Genomic DNA, 17945 nt, shown 5'->3' with positions numbered 1-17945 from the left:
AGGCTCTAATTTGAACACTCGATGAGTATAGTGTGGTGACCATGTTAAACTGACATATTATTGATATTCTCAGAGAATCTGTAATAAAGTATAACATCTTTGCCTGCCTCTCTACTCTTCTCCCCACTTTACCTAAAACTGTTTTCTCTGCCTTCTGCTTCAACCACGTCCTCCACTTTCATACATCATTGTTGACCGTGGCTGTGTGAAAGCTCTCTGGCTATCTGGCCCTTTGTCTTGGTTCCTATCTCCCAATGTAATGCTGTCTCCATCTTCCACAGTGCTAAAGTGTGCCTTTTGCAGCCACCCATCCTTCGCCTTGCAACCCTTCCACTGTTATCTCTAGTCTTCTCTGCCGATTGTGCCTAATATATGACACAGAAGTTAATCAAATAACTCCTGTATAGCATTTACTGTGTGAAATGATTAGACATACATACCTCATAAGGCAAGTACTATTACTTTCTCCATTTTACTGGAGAGGAAAATGAGGCTCAGAGAAGTTAAGTGACTTATATAAGGCTACACTTTAATGAAATGACAGACCCAGGTATTGAACTCAGTGGTTTTCTTAACTCCAAATCTTAGGCTCTTTTCCTTACATCTCTGCTATCTTTCCTCATCTCTAACCTTCTCCAGTCTGTGCACAGCCTCTCTCTGCCATTGAATATTCTATCTGTCCATAAATGGTGATTTGGATTAATAATTTGTCTCTACTCAGTTATAAGCTCATTGAAAACAAGCACTAGCTCTAGTTTAAGTTGTTAGTATCACTTTATAATAGCACATGTTCTAGTCTATTTATGCTCAGGAAAGTGCTTTCTTAACTCACCAATTCGACTCACTCCCTAGTCCTCAAGTACCGGAAGGGCGATGACGATAGCCTCATGGAGAAAATTTCCAAACTGAACATCCACTCCATCATCAAGAAATCCAACCGAGTTAGCAGTCACCTGAAGCACCTCACTGGCTTTGCTCCACAGGTGAGGTTCCTGCACTTGAAGGTTCAGCACATCTTTGGCAGCTTTTCAGGGTTCCACAGGGTGGCCTACATGGTGTCAATTGGCATTGGCATGATTCTTCTCTTGGTACCTCCCCTAGTGTTTGCTGGCTGCTGGATACAGGACCCTGTAGCTATTCTTTATGTGAATCTACCACAGATTGGTCACCATATGAGAATTATTGTGGTTTTAGGCACCCACAAGAAACTTAAAATCTATTTAGGGAGACAAAATTAAAATTGTAGACCTATTAAGCTAGAAAGAATTTAAGATTTAAGAGATCACCTAAATTCAACACCATATGCCACATACAAGGAAATGTAAAGTCTGAGGGATGGAGCGATTTGAAAAACAGTTTATCGACAGTGCTGAGAGCAGATCCGAAGTCTCCCAACTTCATTCACTGTACATGATACCAGAAGTGGAAAATAACCTGGAAAATAATAAGTTGCTAAGTTTTACTATCTGTTCTCTGTACGTAAGAAAACGGGAGCTCAGTGAGCAGGAACACGTTGGTAAGAGATTTAATCTGAGCCTTGAAGGAAGGGGGCAGGTTTGGCATGGAAGGGGAGGCAACAACGCAGGTGAAGGCACCGGCTCAACAAATGTGGCAGATGCCAGGAATGGTGAGGAGAGCAGCCTGACCAGAGCAAAGGAGTGCCATCAGGAGCAGAGGAAGGAAGGTGTGAAGGTGGGGGGACCTTGTGGATTTTGGAGATCTTTCAAAACCATGGAGAGGTGTTTAAATTCAATTTAGTGCGATTCAGGGAAACATCAAAGGTGTAAAATTTAAACAAAAGACGTTTTTAAGGAAGATACTTTTACCAATAAGGTAGATTGAAGGAGAGTCCAAATTTGCTAATAACACTTGTTTATTTTGAACAGATCAAAGATGAAGTATTTGAAGAAACAGAAAAGAACTTTCGAATGCAAGAAAGATTGATCAAATCTTTTATCCGAGACCTGTCTCTTTACCTCCAGCATATCCGGGTGAGTGGAGACATTGCTCTTGTTAGAATCACATATAGTATAATTCAGTCCACTTTCCTTTTCATACAGCGTATTGTTGAATGAATGTTGAATAATCTGGACTCAAATGACCATTATACCATGAAATACTTTTCATTAGGATTCCTATGGGTTATTTAAAAGTTAAATAACAGAAGATCAGCACCGTTGTGTTCATATTAAAGTGGTCTAGCTCTTCCCTCCCTCTCTTTCAATCTTCATCACCCTTTTTACCCCACCACCTTCTTTACTGTCTCCTATATCCAATTATATAAGAAGCGCCTGTCACAGTTCATTTTGTCAAAATCGTTTCAAAGGTAGAATTGTAAGATAATGGTTCCTATGGAGGTGTGCTTTCTAATAATAAGATTCATGTTCACCTCCTTTGGTTGCTGTGCAGAAGGCCTGGAAAGCTGTTAGATCCGTGACTGGGTCTGGGGAGCGGAGGTGATCATGCCTGGGCCATCTTGGCCTTATGCCAGGGCAGAGTTTCCTTCACGAAGCCAGAATCAGGACTAGAATCCTTCTGCTGGTATCTCTAATTGTTCTATTGACTTAATAGAAGGATGTTCATAAACATAATCAGTATACCCCCGACCCTCACACATGAAAATCGTATCTTATAAAACAAATAAGTTTCTTAAAAAGAGATCCTTTGCTTTCTTAAAAAAAAAAAAACAAAACTTTTTTTTTAACTAAGTAAAATAGTACAAAATTTAAAAGATACCAAAGGGATAAGTTAAAAAAAAAAAAAAAAAAAGGAAAAATAATTATTTCTCTTACCCCTGTCTCCTAGTCATCTTCTGTACTGCAGGCACCATTTATCGGTTTCTTCTCTCTTATTAGCAGGGTGTGTGTGTGTGTGTGTGTGTGTGTAAGGGAGGTGAGGAGACACTGTTGAGAACCTTGGGTTTTACACTTAATAGCATTATTTTGGAAAGCAGTTCACACCTATATACATAGGGCTTCTGTGCTCCTTTTTTTTAAATAACTGCATAATATTTAATTGTGTGGACATGCCATAATATATTTAACTAGTCCCTTATTGATAATCTTTTAAATTGTTTATAGTTGCAAAAGATTAGAAACATTGGTCCCCTTTGGAATATCGTTGTAGATACATAATTTTCTGATCTATGCGAATACATCTAAAGGCCAGAGTACTAGACTGTTAAATGTGTGAAATATATATTAATATATGAAAGTTTCCCCATCCCTTGCTAACACACAGTGTTATCAAAATCCAAATGTCTTATCTTTGTCTGCAAGATAGGTTAAAATATGCTGTTTCAATATAGTTTAAATTCACATTTCTTTAAATGAAGTTGAGGATATTTTCATGTTTAAGTCATTATATTTCTTTTTCTGTGATTTGTTTATATTTTGAGGCATGTATTTATTAAATTGTTAGTCTTTTTTTATTGATTTGTAGACTCTCTGAATATATTAGAAAAAATGGTTTACAAATATTTCTCCCCAGTGTGTTGACTTTCAAGTGTGCTTAAACTGCTTTCTCCATGTAAAAAGTTTAATTTTTGTGCAGTCTAATTAGACTTTTCTTTTATGCCTTCTTAGTTCTGTGTCATACTTAAAAAGGCCTATCCTATTCCAAGATAATAAAAAATATCTCTCTCCCATGGTTTAGTATTTTTATCATTTCATTTTTTTAAATATTGAAGTTATTGATTTAGCTGGAATTTACTTTAGCATATGAAAGGTTTGAGATAGCGATCCAGCTTTTTTTTTTTTCCGAATTGGTTACCCAGTTGTCATCATCATTTATTGAGTAATCCTCACTGGTTTGAAATGCCCCTTACATTTCCTTTAAATAATCAAACTCTCTCCCTTCATGTTTTAAAAATGTAATTAGATAAAAACTAGGATTTATACCTAAAAGCAACAAATGAACAGGACAGAGACTCAGGGACATGGACAATGGACTAGTGGTTACCAGAGGGTAGGGGGTGGGGGAGGAGGGAAGAGGTAGACAGGGTAAAGTGGGTCAAATAGAGGGGACTTGGGGGAGGGCGAAGTGGGTAAAGGGGACCAAATATATGGTAGCTGAAGGAAACTGAACTCTGGGTGGTAATCACACAATAGAATATATAGATGTCAAATTATAATGTACACCTGAAAATTATATAATCGTATTAACCAATGTTACCCCAATAAACATAAAAAAAAAAAAAAACTAGGGTTTATAAAAGTAGGAACACATTCGCTTAGTGAGAGATTTGACAAAACAATATTGGGAGAACTACCAACTATGCTCCCTTTTGTGAGAACTCTTCACTATAATTCCTCTATTTGGTACCCTCCTTTGGCTATTTTCTCCCCCACATTTTCTAAATGTGTAGAAAGTATACCCCTGAGCCCCCAACTCTTAAGAGGCTCATCTCCATACAGGCGGTGGCATTTTGAGCTGGGACGTATGTGACATTGATAGCCATTTGAGGGGTAGAGCGATTTGGTTCTGTCTGCCAGCAGTGGAAATTAAGGGAGAAAATGTTAAACAGTTTCATCACTAACATAAAATGGAAAAGTCTCGCCAATAATAAAATTAGATAGATTGGCTTATGGAGAACTATCAAGAACATAAGCCAAGGGTCATTGACTGTATAATTTGGTGTTCACATTGGCATACGGACTGATAGTTTGTGATTTCACAGCATTTCTTTAAAAGAATATAAGAGGACAATCGTGTTTCACATTTCTCCCACTCGGCTGGAATTAGGAAGATTCCCCAATTTATCCTTCTGACAAAACACTGGCTTCATTTATATGTACAGACACAGGACTTAGAGACAAGAGGTCTAAAAATGATGTAAAATAAAATATCAAACCGATGTATGAAGCACTGATTTTTTTTGGCTTAAAGACTTCATTTACCCTTGAAATATATTAATGGAGTTTTTAGTACATTTAGATTTTATTTGGGTTAATATCAAAATAATAAGCTTTCCTTTCATTTAAACTAAAGAAGATGAAAGCCTGACACTGTTTTAAGTAGCCAGAGAAAATCAGCCTGGGATTTAAAAACTGTCAGAATCAGTCAGGAGGCATTTTTACTATGCATTCACTTATTTATTCATTTATTCAGCATCACTATAATTGAGTTCTGCCTTTATGGAGCTTACATTTTTATGGGCTGGAGACAATAAACAAACAGTAAATCATGTGCAAGGGGCTAGTTTTGCAATGACAAAGGAAAAGAGCTGAGCGAGAGCAATCAGTGCCAGAGTCCAAGTATAGGAAGCAAGGTTGTAATTATCCACAGGGGAGGGAGGCAGCATGAGCCAAGGCTTGAAAAGGAGGGATGATTGTTAATTATCATAATCCTGCAGGAATCATTTTGACTTTAATTTAATAATTTACTTTTTGGCGCATTAAGAAACCCTCAAATTAAGGACATAGGGAAATGCTAAAGAGATGGAAAAAGCCCTTACCAGTTTTTCCATAATTAAAAGTCTTAAGCTTTTCCCTGTGCCACATAAATCGTAGTTCATGAGAGTATGTTTGTTTCGAAGCTAAAATGATACACTAGAGAGAAAAATTTTAATTCTGGACCCGTTTTGTCCCAGACTGCTATCTAGGATAAATAATGAAGGCTAGAAAGTTCTGTTTGGTCTATGGCCATGCCACCCGTCCCGATCTTGTCTGATCTCGGAAGCTAAGCAGGGTCGGGCCTAGTTAGTACTTGGATGGGAGACCACCTAGAAAGACAGGTGCTGTAAGCGTCAAAAAAAAAAATTCTGTTTGGTCTTATTTGTGTTTGTTTCTAACTGGCTCCAGGAATCGGCATGTGTGAAAGTGGTGGCCGCCGTGAGCATGTGGGATGTGTGCATGGAGAGGGGGCACAAAGACTTGGAACAGTTCGAGAAGGTGCATCGCTACATCAGTGATCAGCTCTTCACCAGTTTTGTAAGTGACCGCCTTCACACCACTTGTCATGGGTCGGCCCTCTTCCTGGGTTCTCTGTAACATCCAGCTCGTGGAAGTTAATTCCACAAAGGTGCTCTGTGTGTCAGGAGTCCTGCTTGTCCTTTAGGATATTTGTATCAGGATTTTATATTCAGAACATGACTTTCGATGACTTAAAAAGGAATATTTAGGAATATTTAAGAAGTTAATAAATAGGTCTTTGAGATGGTACAAACTGCAAAGAGAGCAGTAAAGGCAAAATTGCTTGGGACTTCTAAATTTACAGTTGGCCCTTGAGCAAAACAGGTCTGAACTGCACGGGTCCACTTTTATATGGACTTTTTTCAGTAAATATTACAAATGTATTTTCTCTTCCTTATGATTTTCATAATAACATTTTCTTTTCTCTTGTAAGAATATAGATTATAATGCATACATATACAAAATATGTGTTAATCAACTGTTCGGTCAACTGTAGGCTATTAGTAGTTAAGTTTTGGGGGAGTCAAAAGTTATATATGGATTTTTGACTGTTCAGGGCGTCGACGCCCCTAAACCTTGCATTGTTCAAGGGTCGACTGTATATGGTATATGTTTGGTCCCAGGTAGAAAGAAATGGGTGGGCGCTGAGAGTGTCTTGGAGATGTCAGGATGGCTTGAAGCTGAAGAAAATGTGCACACTTGGGCAACTTAAAGGTATTCTAACAGTAGCATCTTATTAAAAATAACTTACTAAGTACCTATTGATGTTTTTATATGTCAGTACCCTGCCCTCAATGTCTGTCCCACTAGAAAAAATTAAAGAAAAATCCTTTGACAAGTGAAAACAGATATTACTAATTAGTTATGATCACAGAAGGTATTATGTGTGTATGCAAGTTTAGCCCGGATTTAGGTAATAACTAAATCTTGAGTTAAATTCAAGTTATTTAGATATGTACACATAAAAAGTGGTACCAGGCAGACTGTCACATCTGGGTTGTAATGCAAACATCGTATCAGTGAGTGTCATTTAGCATTTGTGATCAACTGCAGAGCTAAGGAGGAGGTTAGCGTATTTTGCAGACTCTGGTGTGTGCAGATTGTTGGGTAGAGAATTATAAATTGAGAAGTTTGGTAGGGTTATGTACATACATTTGGTTTTGGAAAAATAGGACACCGCTGGATTTGCCTGGGTGTCGCTTGTGCTCCAAGAGCAGAGCAGGTGGTACAGGACGTAATGAAGTCAGCCTGAAGAGTATTTTGGAGAATGACAACTAGGGGATACTGACCAAGTGAGCGACATGCCTTTCTCATCCCTACAGAAGGAGAGGACGGAGCGGCTTGTCATCTCTCCCCTAAATCAGTTGCTAAGCATGTTCACGGGGCCGCACAAGCTGGTACAGAAGCGCTTCGACAAGCTTCTGGACTTTTATAACTGTACAGAACGGGCAGAGAAGCTAAAGGACAGGAAGACCCTGGAGGAGCTGCAGTCGGCCCGGAACAACTACGAGGCCCTGAATGCCCAGCTGCTGGATGAACTGCCCAAGTTCCACCAGTACGCCCAGGGCCTCTTTACCAACTGCATTCATGGCTATGCTGAGGCCCACTGTGACTTTGTCCACCAGGCTCTGGAGCAGTTGAAGCCACTGCTTTCGGTGAGTCCCTTACTCCCCCATGGAGAAGTCATCTCTGAAGTTCTGGTGTTTTCTGGAAGCACACAGTAGGGTTGTTAGAGACATTATTCAAACTAGATAGATTAACAGTGTCATTGGGTCAGGCCATCAGGAAGTGGAATTCTTGATGGTGTTGTGAAAGCTGCAGCTTTTAAATGGCTCTCTTTCCGCTCTGGGCAATCCCCAGAAGAGCCAACTTGGCCCGCTGGCCGTGCCGCAGAGAGCGTTGTCCCTTGCATCAGGCTGCAGTGTTGGCAGCTTATGCAGAGTGAACTGCAGCTGACCTTTGGCTTCCAGTGAGTTTCAGTGAGACTTGTCAGTCCCGGGATCTTTCATTCGTGTTCTCTTCTTTCCTCTCGCTCTGCTCGTCCTGTGGACTCCAGTTACTTAAAGTTTCCGGCAGAGAGGGGAACCTTATTGCCATCTTCCATGAAGAGCACAGCAGAGTTCTGCAGCAACTCCAGGTTTTCACTTTCTTCCCAGAGACTCTGCCAGCTGCCAAGAAGCCATTTGAGAGGAAAAGCATAGACCGCCAGTCTGCCCGAAAGCCACTCCTGGGCCTGGTGAGTAGAGAAGTAGGGAAGGGCTGAGTGGCTTAGTGGTTAAGAGTGTGAACTCTGGAGCTAGACCTTCTGGGTTCACATCCCAGTACTGACACTTAACTCACTGTGTGTCCTTGAGCAAGCACATTAACTTCTGTGCCTTGGTTTCTTCATCTTTAAAACACATAATAATTATACTAATATCATAATATTGTGATAATAGAATATCGTGAGGTTTAAAGGAGTTAGTATATATAAAGCACTTAGAAATTGCCTGGCAATTAGAAAGCACTATACAAGTAAGCTGTCATATCATCATTGTTAATCTTTTTAATATTGTTGGACCCAGCTCTGTCTCTACAGATTAGCAATTAATAGGAGTTTAAGTATTTTATAATGAACGGAGAATAAAGGTTGTTGAGTTCTCATCTGTCATGGACTCATTCATTCACTCACTATTACGAGCATCACCAGTGTGCCTACTGGTACTTGAGAGTGACCTCCTGTAGTTCCCTCACACTTGCTGTGTACTTCTAGGTGCCCTCTGAAAAGCGTTCTTGGATCTTAGTCTATACAGTGAAAGGAGTTAGTAAAGTATTAGTATTAATACTTTGATCAGTTAATTAAGGGAACTGACTTAAGGATACGTTCTGCCAGGACTCTCTATTTTTGATCATGTATTAGAAAAGGTAAATTATCTGACTTACTGTCAAACAGTTCATGGCTGATAAGAACACCTAGTAATATTAGGTATTTTGAGTCTTTAAGGTGGTACTTTAATCACATTTTTTTGGTCACACGATGAGAGAGTAAAACTAAATGTGTGTTAAATTTTCTTAGTAGCTACAGAGGCACCAAAACATCACCTAAGAGACCATGATTTTTACCCAGCCACAGGGACTGACTCAGGCACAGAAACATCTGATGACAGTAGTGAGCAGCTGGCTCTCATTGCCCTCATTTCTGAGACTCTGACAGTGTGTCAGGCTTAAATATGGCTGCTGGGATAATGGCCAGGGAAGGTTTTTGTTGATGGTATTTCTTGTTGCCTTTCAGCCAAGTTACATGCTGCAATCAGAAGAACTTCGGGCCTCCCTTCTGGCAAGGTATCCCCCAGAAAAACTCTTCCAAGCAGAACGGAACTTCAATGCTGCTCAAGACCTGGATGTCTCACTTCTGGAAGGCGATGTGGTGGGCGTGATCAAACAAAAGGATCCCATGGGCAGTCCGAACCGCTGGCTGATTGACAATGGAGGTAAGAATGTTGGCTGTCAGATTACTGTAACTCTAAATGAAGAAGCGATTTGGACTGTACCTGAATCCTGTCTAGGCCAGGAGAAAATATGAGAGTCTTTGATTCAGGGAAAAATATTCTTAAAAGTTCTGTTCGTCTCTGGAGAGTTTAATAGCCAAGTCATTACGGAAACAAAACCTATCTTTGTTTTTTTTTGTTTGTTTTTTATAAATTCCAGAGGAAATTCCAGTACTTACCTTGCAAGACTTGCCATGTTTTATAGCTCTTACAGGCAGTGGATGCTGCCTGATGGGTCCTGTGCCCTTATAGCCTATTCTGAGCAAATTACACAGTAAGCTACCTTCTTCCAAGCTCTGTAAATGTGTTTTGTGAGTGTGCGATTTCAAAACCTGTAAGAAAGGGGGTTTTGTTTGCTTTTGGAGTTCTTTCCTCCATCACAAACACTTTTACCTCATGACTATCATGGATGACATTTAAAAAAGCTGTGGGCTTTTTTTTTTTTCTTTTTTCTGATGGGGGGCATGGGAGAGGGGTACAGAATTTAAAGAAAAGTACAAAGACAAATGCTGGTCCTGATCCAGAATCCTTTTTCCACAATTCCAAAATCAGAAAAGCTTTGAAAAAATCAAAGGTTTTTTTTCAGAACTCATTTGCTGAAAACTGCCTAATCTGAACTCATTTGGTGGCAAAACCTAAACAAAGTGATGTGACACTATTTATAATCATAACTTATCCCTTTTGGTGTGAAGAGTCATATATTTTGCTACAGAAAAGTCATTGATTTGACTATGGGACGTTGACCCAGACCCTGCTGGAGATATTAAGAAATATATAGTATATGTACTTGAGTACCTTTCCCAAATCCAAACATCTAAATTTCAAATTACATCTGGTCTAAGCATTTTGGATATGGGTTGTGGGCCAATATAATAAACACCTATGTTCACATTTCCCAGAACTGAACATTTTAACATTTCTCAGTTTCTTTAAAAGTATTTGTGGATTTTTTCTCCTCCCCCACTCCTGCTTACCCAAAACAATAGAGTTGGTAGTGGGAAAGGAAGGACGAAGGCTGGGGCCTCCCGGGGTGATGGGCAGGTGTGAGCCCCTGATGGGCTCAGGGACAGATGTAGTCCTTATAAAAAGATTCAAGCCGTTTGAAAGTCTCCATCATCCTTGGGATTTGCATCCACTCAACCCTGATAAGTAAAGTGTTAGCAGGAAGCCCACAGTATTAGGGTCAGCTGTTAGACCCTCTGCCCCTCGCCACCTGCCCAGGAGACCCCTTGCCATTATTCAGCAGATATAACACATGCGTGCAGGAAACACATCAAAGTTCCAAGACATAGATGGCTGTTGCTTGCATGAAGGTTCTTTACTCTGGGTCCCTGCCTTGACAGATATTTCTTAATATTATAAAATTTTTTCCTGTGGATTAGGGATCTCGATTCCTAACTTATGCTTAAAAGTTTTAGCTGAGAGCCCTCTCTGTCTTCGTCTTAGGCAATTTATTAAAGTGAACATGTGCTGTACGTGTGTTGTGTGTGTATTCTAATGAATATAAACAGTTTTCTATTTAGACTATTCTCACAGTATTCCCACCGCATTCTAAACCAGAGGCTGAGATTCAAGTGCTGTGGATGGAAAGAGGGCAGGGAAGCATATCTGAAGGGCTCTGTCACGATGAGGATGGTTTTTTAAATCCCTCTTTACTAAACTGGTGTGTTTGAACCCATCCTTTGCTGAGTCTTCCTTTAGTCTTCGTTTCCATGATCTAGATGTCCTGTTAAATTGTCTTCAAATGCTCATTCTCCAACTTGTCCTTTTTATTACTGTCCTCTTGACTTCCCCCAAGGCCTCCTTATCACTCGTCTGTTTTGAGGTGGTAACAAGAAGGAGCTGGCAGGCAGCCATGGGTTTCATCTCTACCCACCCACATTGTGTCCTGGGGTTCAGTGTCTAATCTGTTTTATCACTGGGCATCTTAACTTATTCTGTGCTTCGCACTGTTGACCCAACTTTTAAACCATAGTTTCTTCTCTGTCACTTTCCTCCTTCCACTACAAGCTCCTCATGTCTACTTTTTCTTCCCATAGTCACCAAAGGCTTTGTGTACAGCTCCTTCCTGAAGCCCTACAATGCCCGTCACAGCCACTCTGACGTCTCTGTCGGCAGCCACTCCTCCACCGAGTCGGAGCACAGCGGTTCCTCCCCCAGGTTCTCACGGCAGAACAGCAACAGCACTTTGACCTTCAACCCCAGCAGCATGGCTGTGTCCTTTACCTCGGGGTCTTGCCAGAAACAGCCTCAAGATGTATCTTCATTGAAGGAACTTGACCAAGGAACTATCAGTGCCTCTTTACACTTGGGCAGTTCAGAGAGCAGTCCTTCCAGCTGCCTGTCAGAGCCCAAGCCCTGGGACTCTGCAGATGCGTCTCGAGACACTGACCAGCCCACCCCCACCCTGAGGAGCTACCGAAACTCCAGACATCCGGAAATGGCTGGTTGCTCTGTACCAGGGCGAAATGGGCAGGGTAAAGACCTCGTAAAAGGATGTGCAAGAACAGTCCAGTCTCCGGAAGACAAAAACAAAGAGCCAGAAAGCAGGGAGGCACAAGGCAACCAGGTGAGTGCTCCCTGCTCGCCGTGCAGAGCAGGCGACAGGTCTGCCGCGGGTGCAGATAATGCTCTTTTAGGAGTGGGTGAGTCAGAGGCTTGCCTGGGGCCTAGGGGTGATCTGGATATGGGCTCACGGACAAGTGTTGTGGAACCACGTGGAAACCCCCTGCTGCAATAGCGAGCATCTCACACCTGCTGAGCACCTTCTGTGGCTGACTCCCTCATAGGCTATTTCTGAGCCCCTTCTGCTATGTCATTGGGCATTTACAAGGCGTTATGATGAAAACTTTTGCCATTCTTCTAATCCACTAATTTCTGAGGTGTATGAAGTCTGTTATTTAACTCATCATTTAGTTTTTTAATTCAAGTACTGTGTTTTTAGTTCTAGAATTTAGAAGTAAAATTCTGGCTCCATTTCAGTTTTTCCTATTTTTTTTCTTTTTTTTGTAACGACCTGTTTGTTGTCTTGGGAATTTGTACCTTGAACATTTAAACCCTCATTTTAAAGCCACTTTCAGATTCACAGCCAAGGAGTCCCTGGCTCACCTGCTTGTCGCATTTGCTCACTCTTGCAGCAGCAAGTTTCCATGTGTGTGTTACAATATTGGTCTGTGAGCTCATCGCCCACGGGGGCTGCCTTTGTTGAGAGACTCACACATTCCCTGGATTGTGGACGAGTTTGCCTTTGCCAAGCTCTGGATTCCAAAACATCACTTTCGCACTAGTTTTTCAGCTCAGACTTTCCACACCACGTTCCCCTGAGTGCTACAGATAAGCATAGTGCATGCCTGTTTCTCTCTGATGATTCTGTTACTACCCACAGCCCAGGACAGACATCCCAGTGCTGGACCCACCAATGGACAGTTTTTGTAGACATGTTGAGGAAGAGATAGCCCTTTCTTAAATTCTGACCTGGTACCAACAGCTCAATTCTAGCCTCATCTAGCCAAGTCCTAAAACCCCAGATGTCAGGTGTGCTTTAAGTGTTTGAAATTCAGAATTTCTATGTTTGGGGTATGGAAGGGTATCCTTATATCTCATCCATCTTCCATATTGCCTGAAGGTTCATTTCTTCTTTCGCTCTTTAAGGCAACTATGAAAGTGTAAAAAGATATGAAATTTGGTTTTCTTTGAATTTGTTTGGTTCGTTATGGTAGCCACCAACCATATATAGCAGATAAAGATATAATTTAAATTAGTTAATATTAAATAAAATTTAAAAATTAAGTTCCTCTGTCTTATTAGACGTGAGAAGTGTTCAACAGGCACATGTGGCTAGGGGCTGCCATATTGGATGGTGTAGATATAGACCATCCCCATCCTCCAAGGAGTTCTGTGGCTCCAAGAAAGTTCCCGTGGCCTGACTCATTTTTTTCTCCGTCACACAGGTCTATTTTGCTGTCTATACCTTCAAGGCGCGGAACCCAAATGAGCTGAGTGTGTCAGCCAATCAGAGACTCAAGATTCTGGAGTTTAAAGATGTTACAGGAAATACAGAGTGGTGGTTAGCTGAAGTTAATGGGAAGAAGGGCTATGTTCCATCCAATTATATTCGCAAAACTGAGTACACCTGAACCTGCTCTGCCTTCCACTCAACCTTGCTGCCCTCGCTTCCTTCTGCCGAAGGGCTTTGGTGGTCCACTGGGAGGGCACCTACTCTGGAGACAGGCCCTGTTTGCATTGCTTAAACCAGGCCACAGTGGGGCACAAGATCAGTCTTGTTCTCCTCGATTGGGTTGTCTACCTTGATGCTCACTAGAATTTCTAGAATTTGAAGTGGACCCTGGGCTTGAAAATAATTCAGTAACGATGAGGAGAGAGGCAAGTCCTGGGGTCATTCTATGGACATGAGAAATGTTCAGTTAGAAGACCAGCATCCTATGTATGCTGGAGCTGTGCAGTAGCATTAGAAGATATTGGTGTTGGTTGTACCATACTGAGTTTGGGGTGGCTCTGTGCTGCACAATCATCTGACCAGAAACCGATTTGGATGAAGAGAATCCTCCGGAAGCCCTTTTAGGCCATGCCTCTGCCTGTGGCAAGGAGTTTGTTGGATTGTACCAATTCTGGTGTTTCAAAGCTTCAGTGTCTAGCACACATTGAGACACACACACACACACACACACACACACACACACACACACACATTTCTAAAAGTCCTTAAAACGCTACCGTCTGTAATTCTTTTCTTCATTTCACTGTATTTCCAGATTGCTTGTGCAAAATTCAACTGCTTTCTTTCTCCTTTTTAAAAGGAGAAAGGTCTTTATTTTCCTTCGACCTTCATCTGAAAGATTCTCTTTCCTTTTAGGTACAGTCATCTACACCTTTCTGACAGTCATCTCTGCTTTATACGGTCTGTGCGTGATAACCTGTCTTGGCCCTCTCTCCTACAACCCGATAACATAGATTTTCCTAGAACAGGGTCAGAGCTCCACCCATTTCATTGAAAGGATTCACTCTACAGTGAGCTGAAACCATTCCAGCCTGGTGGAAGGCTGGATGCCTTTCTCCTTCATCCAAGCATGCTACTGCCCACAGATGCCGAAGACATAATGAGTGTGTCTCATTCGACTTAGGATAAGCAGTCCCCGAAGTAGCTTATCCTGGACTTCGAAATAAGTATTTTCTGTTTCATGCTTCAGAGACCACAGCCTAAGCCAAACAGATTTCAAAGTGCCTGATCAAATAGGTTCTGTGATGTCACTTTAGTATTCTGGACCCTAAAGTGCCCAATCATACCTTTCTTCGGCCTCAGGAAGAGATTTGCTAATCCTCACACGAAGACTGTCCTCCTGAAGGTTCTTATTTAAGGTCTGCCACAGATATGAAGCCTACCTTGGAACAGGAAACTATGAATTTTATCTTAAGAAAGGGAATTAAGAACAGCCTTATAGCCCCTGCTCCTCCAAGCACACCTTTGGCCTAACAATCCTGACAATTTGGGAGATGCCTGTGGACTCCTGAGCCCTCGTGTGTCTGCAGGTCGGTTGGAAGGCAGTGATGCGAGCCTCTTGTGAGTAGTGTTTATATAGAGAGATGTTTATATTGAAGTAGTTATTTTATAAATAAAAACATTTCTAAGGGCCACGAGTATGTTTTCTTGATTTCCCTCCACATTTAGCCTGAACCTTCCTCTTGGATTTCTGAGGATACCTTCCTGATAATTAAGTGATGCCCAGATTCCGGGTGATGGAAGGGACTAAAGGAAGAAATTCAAGTAAAAAATTCATTTCTCAAATATAATATCAACGGAATTACTGTAAAGAGATATTCATGCTGCAGGCGATTGCCTTTTTATTTTAAACAATTTTATACTATAAAATCCTAGAAAAGCAGAAAAGTCGAATTCTCTAATCTGGAATTCCTAAGAGGTTAGTATTTTCCTGATATTACAGAGGCGGAAACTGATGCACTAGAGATGAACGAGGTCACGGTAGCAGCTTGGGCAAGATTGGGGCTGATATAGCAGGACAACTGGCAGAGGCGGGATTGAGGACAATGTGGGTGACAGTGAAGCAATCTGATATTGGGGTAGAAAACATGGTTATGTAGGTAGACTCTGGGAGAGAAACATAGATTAACTCTTTCGTTTTATGTACTAAGAAAATGGGATCCAACGACGTTGTGACTTAGTCAACTCATAGATCAAGTTTTTGATAGATCCTGAATTTAAACTTGGGCCTTGGGCTCTTTAGCTGAGTCTTTACACCTTGTTCTGGAGCCAGACTGTCTGACTTCAGACACTTAAGAGCTTTGTAACCTTGGCAATTTACCTAATCCGCGCTTCAGTTTCCTCATCTAGAGATACTAATACTATCCACCTCATGTGAGTGGTAAGGTTTGAATGAGGTCGTGTGTGGAGAGGCTACAACATCACCTGGCACATAGTAAACAAATTAGAAAGCCTGAGGTCCAAGTCAAGGAATTTAGATTTTATGAGCCTGGTAATAAACTAGATTCTTCAGTGAATCACCTGTTTCAGGAAAACTAAATGGCAACAGGATAATATGGAGGGAGGGAGATTAAAGGCAAGAAAACCTAATTATTGGGGAAAAGTTAATTGATTTGGAGATAAGATTACTTGAGAATGGAAAAAGTCATCCTATAAAGAATTTAAAATTGAAGAAATGATGGAATTATTCTCAAAAGGGAGACCATTGGCATGGGAGCAAGTGATTGAAAAGAAGATGGATTTGTTTTAAACATTGGATGTCTGCTAGGTCTCAGTCCTACAGGAGTGCTCTGCAGACCAGCAGCATCACCATCATGATGACCTGGGAGTTTGCTGGAAATGACCCAGCCAAGGTCTACTGAGCCAGGTCCTCAGGTTGTTTGTGTATCATTAAAATTTGAGAAGTATCTGTCCAGGCGAGTTTTTTTACTGGATTTTTCTACTGTCAAAAAAGTAGGAGTCACAAAAACCAAGGAAAGAAAAGGGTGTCAGATATTTCAGACACAACAGAAGGAAATACTATTGAAGAAAAATTCTAAATCCGATTTGCCCGCTTACTTCCTCCCATGAATTTTCTCCCTTTCCTGTTTGGAAGTAGCTCTTCTCTTGTGCTTTCATGCAAGAGTCCTAGAAGAACGGGGAAGGAGTTGGTGGGGTGCGGGGGAGGAATCTATTGTCATCTGTAAATTGTAGATTTCTGGCCTCGAGGTTGCTCTAAGAATAAATAAGATAACGTCTGCAAGTCTGTGCACTGTGAGCTCGAGAAGTACACGGCTTTAATAAGGGCTAAATTTTGTGTCACCTTGTTTTAATTAATTGCAAAGCGGAGACTCTGTTTACGTGGGCTTTTCTTCAGGGTCAAGAATACAAACAGGCCCTGGAGAAACACCATTGCGGTCTGAATTCTGTTTCACTTGCAGAACCTTAAGCTTGAGGACCAAGAAACCTTGAGATTGATATGTCATTCTAAATCCTCTAGTCACGATATGAAGTCACACTACTCACAGGATTTTAAATTCTCCCACCTGTTGAAATTTTTACTATTTTACCTCTGCTACTGTGGCAGACACTCGGTGCCATGGCGCAGGATAATAATCCCCCATCTGAGCCCCTGCTTTATTTCACCAAGCCCATGGAAGTTTCTTGCAATTGTTAGTGAAGATCAACATTAGTGCTCTGCACGTATGAAGAAGGGAGCTTTCCACAACAAATTGCAGACTTCGCTAGCTACCCTGCAGGCCTATCCATTTCTTACCGCCATTCAGAGGTCACCCTCAAGAAGAAAGGAGCAGACGTAGTGCTTTCCCAGAGGTAAGTTCCAGTGGTGTGGTGGTCGGAGGGAGCGAGCCCTCTGATTAGGGCAGCAGCAATGTTTTCATTCAGGAAACATTGGAAGCAGACGTGGGACCCTGCAGCAGACAGCAGGACCATGTCATAAGGCACTGTCTGTGCACTGCCATGGCTGGGCCTCCAGCCATGCTTTTCCCACAGCAGCTACTCCTCAGGTCCAGGGTCAGGGAAGCTGACAGACTCCCAATCAGGGACCTTAACCAGGGACTTTTCTAGAGCCTCTCAGTGGAGATCAAGAAAAGATATGACTAAGCTCAATAAGATCTTTGCAATTTGGTAGAAGGGTGACAGATATGAACATTGAAATCCACTTTTAATAGGGCTTAAAAGATGGCATAATCTTCTACAAGTTCAAACCATAGTGGGATTCAGTGGAAATTAATGAATTGTCATTATACTGACTTCAGTTGGAGAATATTGACGATTTTACCAGAGCTATTTGGGCTAATGGTATTGTATTTGTTTCCTATTGCTACTGTAACAAATTACCACATATTTGTGGCCTGAAACTAGTTTGTACCGTTCTGGAGGTCAGAAGTTCAAAATTAGTCTCACAGGGCTAACGTCAAGGTGTCAGTAGGGCTGGTTCCTTCCGGAGGCTCTAGGGAAGAATCTGTTCCCTTTTTCAGCTTCTAGAAG

The 17945-nt window shown here is 41.4% G+C and overlaps 1 protein-coding gene across 6 annotated transcripts in view; it reads left to right on the top strand.

The window, feature by feature from the left end:
* The window catches only part of DNMBP (dynamin binding protein), a 64331-nt gene extending 49242 nt beyond the window's left edge, over nt 1-15089 (top strand). For 5 of the 6 annotated variants that reach the window (XM_011378830.2, XM_011378828.2, XM_023522553.1 and 2 more), the window contains 8 exons: nt 853-983; nt 1887-1991; nt 5802-5930; nt 7235-7567; nt 7969-8148; nt 9184-9382; nt 11479-12008; nt 13390-15089. In XM_011378830.2, the coding sequence (XP_011377132.1) occupies nt 853-983; nt 1887-1991; nt 5802-5930; nt 7235-7567; nt 7969-8148; nt 9184-9382; nt 11479-12008; nt 13390-13575 (1793 nt within the window). In that variant the 3' untranslated portion in view covers nt 13576-15089. The remainder of the gene's footprint in view (nt 1-852; nt 984-1886; nt 1992-5801; nt 5931-7234; nt 7568-7968; nt 8149-9183; nt 9383-11478; nt 12009-13389) is intronic. The other variant, XM_011378829.2, reaches the window with a different exon arrangement.
* Nucleotides 15090-17945: the final 2856 nt, after the last annotated feature.

The sequence above is a fragment of the Pteropus vampyrus genome, unplaced genomic scaffold (assembly GCF_000151845.1).
Source record: "Pteropus vampyrus isolate Shadow unplaced genomic scaffold, Pvam_2.0 Scaffold348, whole genome shotgun sequence".
Taxonomy (NCBI): domain Eukaryota; kingdom Metazoa; phylum Chordata; class Mammalia; order Chiroptera; family Pteropodidae; genus Pteropus; species Pteropus vampyrus.
Note: the sequence above shows the minus strand (reverse complement) of the source record. Positions and strands in the feature narration are given on the sequence as shown.